Source organism: Leucopleurus acutus (genome assembly GCF_964270905.1).
Source record: "Leucopleurus acutus genome assembly, chromosome: 10".
NCBI classification, from domain to species: Eukaryota; Metazoa; Chordata; class Mammalia; order Artiodactyla; family Delphinidae; genus Leucopleurus; species Leucopleurus acutus.
Window position 1 is genome coordinate 41,749,247 of NC_139153.1, and position 10,016 is coordinate 41,759,262.

General features: G+C 44.8%; 1 protein-coding gene across 1 annotated transcript; it reads right to left on the reverse strand.

The window, feature by feature from the left end:
- Positions 1–1,719: 1,719 nt before the first annotated feature.
- Positions 1,720–6,790, reverse strand: LOC309967422 (C-C chemokine receptor type 2-like; the record flags this gene model as incomplete). The annotated part of the gene is made up of 2 exons (XM_082848071.1): positions 6,757–6,790; positions 1,720–2,852 (listed from the first exon to the last, which is right to left on the reverse strand). The coding sequence occupies exon 2, from the start codon at positions 2,839–2,841 to the stop codon at positions 1,720–1,722; it is 1,122 nt and encodes a 373-aa protein (XP_082704197.1). The 5' UTR covers positions 2,842–2,852; positions 6,757–6,790.
- Positions 6,791–10,016: the final 3,226 nt, after the last annotated feature.

Genomic DNA, 10,016 nt, shown 5'->3' on the forward strand with positions numbered 1-10,016 from the left:
GTGTGTGTGTGTATATCTGAACTCTTTGCCTGTATGCAAAAATGAGGTGCTGGAAGGTAATTTGGAAGACATTTTTTTCCACCCTATCTAGCGTCTTCCTCATCTAGGCCTGCCCTGCCTGGCAATAGACCCTGAGGTTACAGGCCGATGTTTGATTTCCAAGACACGCCCCTACTCTGCTCTGAGCACATACCCCAGTATCCTCACCAATTGTCTTCCCTCTCCAGGGCCCAACAGGGGGTTCTTGTTGCACAGTTTCCTTCACATTCTCCCCAAAGCTGCTCTCCTGGACAGCTACAAACTGGCTTTTGGAGTAGGGTAATCCTCCAGGCAGAGTTATGTGATAAAGGCTGCAGGGGGACAGGTGGGCAGCGGCAGCAGGAAAGCAGGAAGAGCCACAAGGAAACAGACACCATCAGATCCAGAGACATGAGGCCTATTAAGTGTTCTAACGCATCCTTCCTGGCTTCTGCTCTTAGCTGATTCTGGAAACATTCCTGCACATCCTGCTGCGAGCTTACCCCTCCACTCCTGATGGAGGAACTCACTAGTGCCTACCCCTTTCTCATAATCACGACCTCCAACCCTCCCGTTTCCAAGCGAGGGCTTTATTTTTTCATCTCATTAAAGATTATGCATATTTTTATAAACACTTTAGTAAATATTAAAGATTTATTTATTCATTTTATATTTTATTATTGCTGCGTTGGGTCTTTGTTGCTGCACACAGGCCTTCTATAGTTGCGGCGAGCAGGGGCTACTCTTCGTTGCAGTGTGTGGACTTCACATCACGGTGGCTTCTCCTGTTGCAGAGCGTGGGCTCTAGGCGCGCGGGCTTCAGTAGTTGTGGCTCGCGGGCTCTAGAGCGCAGGCTCAGTAGTTGTGGCACACGGGCTTAGTTGCTCCGCAGCATGTGGGATCTTCCCGGACCAGGGCTTGAACCCGTGTCCCCTGCATTGGCAGGCGGATTCTTAACCACTGTGCCACCAGGGAAGTCCTTTAGTAAATTTTTGTATAGGGGAATGAGGCCTAAGAAGCACATGAACAATGGGGCAAGATACTGAATAGATTTCAAATGTAGGGTGCGTGGTTGTCATAGCTAAACCATAATAAAGCAGAAATGTGTCATGCATTTAGCAGAAGGGGGATCATGGACCCAACCAAAGCTTCTAGAAAGTTCTTACAGTTCCTAAGCTCTCCATGAGCTGGGGAAGCCTCCAAAGTTAAATACAGTAGGAGATGGTGCTAAGGGAGAGCAAAGCCCTTACCTGCATCCTCGTCCAGGCTCAGCCTTGTTGACACTTCCTCCTCCTCCTCCTTGGTCCTGACCCCACTCCCCCTTGTTCCATTCACCTGTGCCTGTCTCGTTCTCTTCCCCACCTCCAGCTGATTAAAGAGATTGATAGAATCAGAGAGTGAGCAAAGTGGTGACGAGGGGGGGAAGAGCAAAAGCACAAGGCAAAGTGGCATTTTCCAGGAACTGCGATGAGCTCGTTGGAGAGTCCAGGTCTCTGCCCACAGTTGTTCTGGAATATTCCCTGAGCACATGTTGGCTCTACAAGGAATGACACAAGTCTGTCTTGGTTCACACAACCCTGAGGTTCCTGGGCACTTGCTTTAGAGACTTAGAGTCCTCTATTCTTCAACGAGCTGTGGAGGCTTATCATCGTATATAGATTTCTGTCTCCCTTTGAAAATAACAAGTGAACTGCTACTCCTCTACAAAACAGCCGAGACTTCCTGCTCCCCAGTGGAAGGGGTATATGTTGAACTCACTCGATCTCCTGTCTCCCCGTAGAAAACTGGGCATTGTTTGCAGAGGTGTTTGGCAATGTGCTTTCGGAAAAACACAGAGAGATACCTTCTGAACTTCTCCCCGACGAAGGCATAGATGATGGGGTTGATGCAGCAGTGCATCAGCCCCAGGGTCTCGGTCACCTGCATTGCTTGGTCCAGCTGACTGCTGTTCTTACAGTTACTCAGGCCAAAGAATACCTGGAAGGTGCTTAGGAGAAGGACGATGTTGTAGGGAGCCCAGAAGAGAAAGTAGACAATCATGATCACGAAGATGAGCCTCACGGCCTTGTGCTTCTTCTTCTCGTTGCGACACCGAAGCAGGGTTTTTAGGATTCCCGAGTAGCAGACGATCATGACAAGCAGTGGCAGCACCAGGCCCAAGACACTTCTCATTATTGTATGGAAATTCTTCCATACTAGTGGAAAATAAGGGGCGCAGGCATAACCAGAATGTTCTTCTTGGGATTTGATGAAAATGATTCCTGGGAGAGAGGCAAACACAGCCACCACCCAGGTGACCCCACTTGTCACCACCCCAAAGGTGACCGTCCTGGCTTTTAAAGCAAACACAGCATGAACAATAGCCAGGTACCTGTCGATTGTCAAGAGGATGATGAAGAAGATTCCACCAAAATAACCAATGTGATACAGCCCTGTGAAAAATTTACACATCACGTTCCCAAAGACCCACTGGTCTGCAGCATAGTGAGCCCAGAACGGGATGGTGAGGAGGAACAGCAGGTCAGAGACGGCCAAGTTGAGCAGGTAGATGTCAGTCATGCTTTTCAGCTTTTTGCAGTTGATCAGAATGAGGACGACCAGCAAGTTGCCCACAAAACCAAAGATGAACACCAGCGAGTAGAGCGGGGGTAGGAGCCGGGCTTCAATTTGTCCCACAGTGGTCTTTTGGCAGGGCTCACTGTAATCATAGTCATAACTGGTGGTGGGTTCTTCATCGTTCCCCTTGATATTCGTTGTAAACAGAGAATGAGATGTGGAAAGCACATTGTGGCTGAACTGGGGAAACGTATCATTGCCATCCATTTTCCTTTGTCCTGTAAACAAGAGGACTAGATGATGACACACAACACAACGGCTGCGATCCCCAATCTTACCAAGGTCCCTGCTCCACTTAAGCAACGTCCTAGGCTTTGTCTTTGCTTCACAGCCATCTCCTTGAAACGTGTGTGCTAGTTCATCACTTCCCCTTATTCCTGGTTGCAGACACCAGTCATCTCCTCACAGCCATTTCCCAACACCCTTGGCCTTCCCAGAGAGCCTGACTCTCGTGATAAGGCTGACCATATTGGACACTTGCTTTCTCTAGCTCCTCTGCAGTGGTACAAGGCCTGTGACCCATTCCTGGATGATAGTATTTAAGGGGACTCCGCTGGGGGCTTCTGGGGATGCTCATAATGAGCCACTATGATTTGCATTTTCTGTTACCTGCCACCCAGAGTGTTCTGATATCTCTCTCAACTTTCTGTCTCCATCAGAAAACTTCTCTTGCCAGGGTTGCAATGACAACCCAATTTTTAAACACGCTGGCTTTCAGTTTCTTTTTCATCAAGCATTTGATCCTTCTGCTCACTTCTTCCATTTAAAACTTTTGGCTTGGGAATTCCCTGGCTGTCCAGTGGTTAGGACTCCATGCTTTCACTGTTGAGGGCGTGGGTTCGATCCCTGGTCAGGGAACTAGGATCAAAATATCTTGATATTACAGTGAATATCAAGGCCCCCCCCCAAAAAAGTTAAAAAACAAACTCACAAAAAAACTTTTGGCTTCCAGGAGAAAAAGTGGCTCACCCCTTCTTTTTCATTTTCTTTGTTGGTGTCTCTTTCCTCTGACCACACTGTAAGAGTCCCAGGCACCATCCTTGGCTCCCACTTCTTTACCATTTACCTCTTTACCCTTGCTCCAAAGTTCTTCCTGAAGTGTGTTGTCTAATCTCAAGGTTCTAAGTTTCCTGTAGGCTAATGCTTCCCAAAGCTCTGCCTTCCAGTCCCACCTCAGAGTTGAATTTTCCATTGCCGACTGCATATCTCCCCATGGATTTATTCATTTAACCAATATTTATTGAGCACCTGCCAGGAGCCATACTCTATTTCAGGCACTGGAGATACAGCAGAGAGCAAAGTGGGTATCATACAGCCACCTCAAATTCAGCCCACCCCAAACTGAACGCCCCTGGAAGGTTGCTTCAACTCGTAGATTCCTTATCTTGGCTATTGTCATTTACTCCATTACTTAAGAAGTAAGATTTGACATTGTCCTGGGTCCCCTCTTCTTCAGAAGATTAGGAGCCAGGGCTTTGGAGCCAAAAAGACCTAGATTTGACTCCTGCTTCCAAACTACAGTTGTGTAATTCGGGGCTAATTACTTCTTGAACTATCAGCTTCTTCATGTATAAAATAATAACTAAGCTGAGTTGCTATGGAAACAAAGACGTAGTGCAGCATCTGATACAGAGAAATGCTTTGTATTATTGCAACTAAGTCTTATGAATTCTCCCTCGTAAACACCTCTGAGTCCTCCCCTCTGCATCTCTTTCAACTGCCACTCTCTTGCCTCCTATACTTCTCACTTGTGGCTTTGCTGAGCTTTTTCATTTGTTCATGCCTTATTCTTAGCCATGCTCCCATTCAGTCTGTCTTCTCTGAAGCTGAAATTGGATCATGCACTTCTCAGTTTAAAACTGGAGTAGCCCCACGATTTGTATGTGGCGGGGCCTCAAAGGCAATGCCCAGACTACTCATCATGGCTTTTCTAAGCTCACTTCTTCTCAGCTTCATCTCTAATGACTTCTCAAATCCCAGATCCTGTGCTCCAGCCATACCCATCTTTTTTCCATTTCCCCCAGACTCATCATTTCCTTCAGGCTTTAGTGGTTGTGCACATGCTTGCCCCTCTGCTTAAAATGGCTAGTGAGCTCCTATTCATCCTGCAATACATCCTGCTCAAATTCCCGTTCTCCGTGAAGCCCAACCCACCTCCTCTGTCAAATCATTCTTATCTCATAACATTGTGTGTGCCTCTAAATAAGCACATTATCTTCTACACATTGTGTGCTGCTTGAGAGCAAGGACTAGGTCATGTTTCTGTCTTCAGCTCTTATGATGGCACCTGGCTAAAGGAGGCACCAATAAATGTTCATGGACAAAATACACAAAACTCGTAATAAGTGTGACAACTAACATCATTAGAATTGGTTCTCAAGAATATTCATTTTTTCCTGGCAATGACTGTGACTTTGTTTTTATCTGTGTATACACCTTATTCTTCAGTTTCTCTTGTGATTGATACATTTCACAGATTTTGAATTTCACAGCACTGAACTAGATTCTTTAAATCAGCAGCAACTAAATAATACCTCTCATCAAACTCGGGGAAAAAAATGTATCCATCTAAAGAATTAAAACTATAGTAATTAATTGAGTGTTCCTTAAGCTCCCAGTGCTATGCTAAATACTTTGCGTACATTAATTAATTTAATCCTTGCAACCGTTTTGTGAGATCAGTATACATTTTACAAGTGAAGAAATAGAAGCATGGGTGGATTAGATGATTTTTCCCAAACTCACAAAGCAAGTAATGGCCGAGCTGGAATTTGAACCTTGGACTATACAATTTCAAAGGCCCTCAGGGGTTTTCATCTTCAGGCTCTGAGAGCAGAGATGGATGTAGAAGGACAAGTAACAGATTTTCTAGTTATTCTTCCATGCCTTGAACAGAACTTCTTTGGCATTTTAGCCTTAAAATCCACACACTTTCCCATACAAGCGTGCCCGACCCATACATACACAAGCACATACACACACACACACACACACGCACACACACCCTCAGAGACATTTCCGCCAGAAGATGAGCTCCATGAGGGCAGAGAGATTTGTTTTCCAATGAGCTATCTTGGTGCCCTAGAACCCAGGCTAGCACATAGAAGCTGCTAAATAAATATCAATTGAAAAAGTGAATAACAGCGAACTAGCAGGCTACAAGCTTCTGAGAAACAAAGGGCTATCCTGTGGACTAGACTCCCAGGTAATCCAGTGGGAGATCTTATAAAGACTAAAATATTGGAGATCCTTGCACACAGCCTTTTAGCTGCAGCAGGCCCTCTGGGCTGTTCTATAGGTTAGTCTCCTCATCTGTACAGGAAAGTGTGGACTGGATCAGTGACTCTGAAATGCTGGCTTTAAGTATCATACAGGAAGCCTGTCAGTCACAAATATACAGCCCAGACCCTCACTCTGGTGATTCAGATTGTGGGTGAACTGCCCCAGCCACATCCACCATGTGTTTCCTATGCTTTGCTCTTCACCTGCCCTGGCCTCTCAAGTGCCAGCCACCTTCTCCTTTTTATTCCCTATTCCCATGTCACCCCAGTACACCTAGCTCCTACCACAGCCGACACGTAGCAAGGGAGCTGAAGGGTACTGGTTAATGTTTCACTTTGAACTGTCAAGACACATCATCCAGAACTGATTAAAAGCTGCCTCCCAGAAAAGTGAATCCCTCACTTCAGCCTCTGAATTGAGGCAGGAGGTGCATTTTGGTGCAGGGCCTGGACTATCACGTATATGGACTGGAGGGGGGAAAATCTGAGGTAGAAAGCTCCAGCTCTTCACAGTCCTTGGCGGCTGGGAGGGGCAGAGTGAGAGGAGCAGTAATTGAGAAACCTGATTGTCCTACTTTCTTAATTGTCTTCTTTTAGCCCACTCTATCCTACCGCCTGAGCCCTGAGGGGGGTCTCCACTTTGCGCTTCCTCACTGCCATTGGGGTATCTCTGACATTCCTGGTACCGATGCTGCCCTCCACCCGTTTCTCCTTTCTTGATCATCTCCCAAGTTCCTGGGCTGTGGAGACCCCCAGGGTGCTCCCAGTCCCTGCATCTCTAGCACTGAGGTGCTTCGAGCCTTTGGTTCAGAAAGTGATAGAAAAAACACCCCCAGCTCACCGGTAGATGGCTTCTTCCAAGTGGCACTGGTGTGTCAGGCTTCTCAGCAACTGAACCAAACAGATCTGGAGGTAGAAACTTGGTGTGCAGAAGTAGGAAATAAAGTTTCCTGCAGAAAGAGAAGGCGGAGATACAAGGGCAAGTAATGGTAAAGATTTGAAAAAAAGAATGATATAGTTCTTCTTTTCCAGCCAGGAACATTGTATACTAGGTTGAAGTCTCCAGAGTAGAATTAATTTTGAAATCTTGCTTATGCAACCTTGAGGGTAAGTTAGGCACACCCTGTGTCTGCTCCTGGGTCTAACAGCTCTGGGCTTCTTTATCTTGTGGGTCTCTATATCTGGAAATCTTCCACTCTCTTCTGCCAGTAATAATTTGCATGAAACGAGCACATCAGAATTTCATTTCCCAAGAAGATGAATGCTAATGGGGGCTGTTGGTGATGGTGGAGGAAATATAATTACGTTTTGTGTGACCATATGCACTGATTTCAGTGGCATCAAGGATTTGGGACTTCGTTAGAAATGTTATTTAGATACAGCTTCTTAATGAAAAGGGAAGGCTCAGTGGTCTCTTGTGTCAGAGATGTCCTTAGTAAGAAGGTGCTTAGCTGTTATAGGTTCCACTCCTCAGAAAGAAGTTTTGCTAAAAGAAAACACTAAAAGAGAAGCAAATTGTCACATACAAGGGATTCTCAATAAGATAAATGTTTTTCCTATAGCCGGCAAAACTATCCTTCAAGAGTGAGGGAGAAATTAGGACATTCCCAGATAAAAGAGTTTTTGTATGTTATTGAAGTTAAGCTATATATTTAAATTAAAACTTTGGGAGGTTAAATGTGACCCTCATTGTACCCACAAAGAAAATAGCTATAGAACATATACAAAAGAAAATAAAAAACGATATAAACATTCCACTACAAAAAAAAGTCAACTAAACACAAAGACAGTAAAGCAGGAAATGAAGGACAAAAAAGCTGTAAGGCACATAGAAAACAAATAGCAAAATGACAGAATGAAGTCCTGCCTTATCAGTAACTACTTGAAATGTAAGTGGATTAAACGCTCCAATCAAAAGATAGAGAATGATAGAATGAATTGACAAAACAAAAACATGGTCTAACTGTCAATAAGAGACTTTAGATCCAAAGACAAAAATAGATTGACAGTGAAGGATATTCCGTGCAAATCTTAACCAAAAGAGAGCAGAGGTAGCTATGCTAATATCAGACAAAATAGACATTAAGTTTGCAAGAGATAATGTTTGCAAGAGATAATGAAGAAGGACACTATATATTAATAAAAGGTTCCATACAGCAAGAAGATATAACAATTATAAACATTTACACCTAATGACAGATCATCAAAATATATGAAGCCAAAACTGACAGAACTAAAGACAGTTGTACAGTAATCATTGGCAACTTCAATACCCCACTTTCAGTAATGGATAAAACAACCATATAGAAGTAAGGAAATAGAGCACTTGAACAACACAATGAACCAACCAGATTTAACAGATGTATATACACAACTCTACCAAACAACAGCATACGTGTTCTTCCCAAATGCACACGGGACATTTCCAGGATAGGCCATATAGAAAGAAGGATCTCATGCTGTAGGCTAGACAAATTTCTAAGCTTTGATTTCCCTAGCTATGAAACAAATAATAAGGCCTCTGGGGTCTGTGAGGTTTAAATAAATGTAAAGCGGCTAATACAGTGCCTGGTGTGTAGTAGGCTCTCAGTAAATCGTAGTGAATAACAGTAAAACACTCAGGGAAGTTCAGGTGTCCTTTCTAGATTTCAATAAGTTGTGACCACGTATCCTGCATAAGACCTGTTTTTCGTGCTAAGCAAAAGGGCCTCAGGTTGTTCCTTAGAAGCAATTCCTTGCGTGAACAGGAACAGGGAAAGTTCCCCAGTTATCTCCTAATGCGGTCTCTGGGCAGGGATCAGAAGGGTCTTTCTGAGGTTTCAATAATAAAATGGGTGATACTCACCCCAGCGTTACTGGGTCCACTTCCACTTAGGGAATCTCCTGATTCCAGCATCTCGCTGCTAGTTCCTTTGAGTCAGACTGTGATGGGGAAGGTCAAGACCCAGGAATTTTGCTGTTGCTGATTACGACTACTCTATTACTATTTCTGTCTACATACAAGACATCGTTGATTCCAGCTCTGTAATTTTATAAACAGAGAGATGTATAGAGGTAGTTAGTGGTAGAGCCAGGATTCAAATCTTTGTCTTATCTCTAGGGCAGGGAACAGAAGACACACTCAGCTGAGATTTTGAAGACTTGATAAGGATGAGAGTGTGTACAGAGGGGTTGGTGGGGTTAAAAGGACCAGCAGGGGTGTAGGGGTGTTGAGGTGCCCAGAGATGCTAGCAAAAGTGGGAGCTGTTAAGAGTCAAAAGAAAAAACAGTGTCACCTGAACCCTGTTGCTAGCTGAAGATTGAAGGATACAGGCACTACTAGAAGTTACGCCAGGCAGGAGAGCAGGATCAGAAAGTACCCTAACCTCCTGCTCCCACTCTGATCTCCTGCCAGTGCTTCCTGGTGATTGAACCCAGCTAGAAGAGGGAGCAGCAGGGAGTCTAGGTGATGTAACCCATAAAAGTCAGCTTCCCAGGGCTCAGTGGATCTGGGGAGAATGGCAAATACCCACACAGCTATCGAGTCAAACATTTTTTTTCTTGTCACTTTGTTTTCACATGGTCCATATAGACAGTCGTAAAACTGGAAACTGAAGTAAGTACACCTTAGAATTCTTTATGCACGTGGAAAGAATTAGGAAAGATACTTTTCCTTGAGCTTGAGAACCCCACATCTACTTGTTGGCACTGGGTCCATGGTTTCTGAAATTCTCAGTCTGGCAAAGGAGTATGACCTTTTGAGCAGACTTCGAGGAAAACACACCACCAGCCTCCTGTCTCTAGTGTGACTGCTGACTAAGCAGGGTCACATGGAAGGCATGGCCGTGGTCATCTCAAGGTGACCTGGGCCAGCAATGAAGAGCTGCTCAATTCTTCTGTAAACCAATGAAATAAAAATAGTTTGGTACTTTCCTGGTGGCACAGTGGTTAAGAATCCACCTGCCAGTGCAGGGGACATGGGTTCTATCCCTGGTCCAGGAAGATCCCGCATGCCATGGAGCAACTAAGCCTGTGCACCACAACGACTGAGCCTGCACTCTGGAGCCCACAAGCCATAACTACGGAGCCTGCGTGCCTAGAGCCCGTGCTCTGCAATGAAGA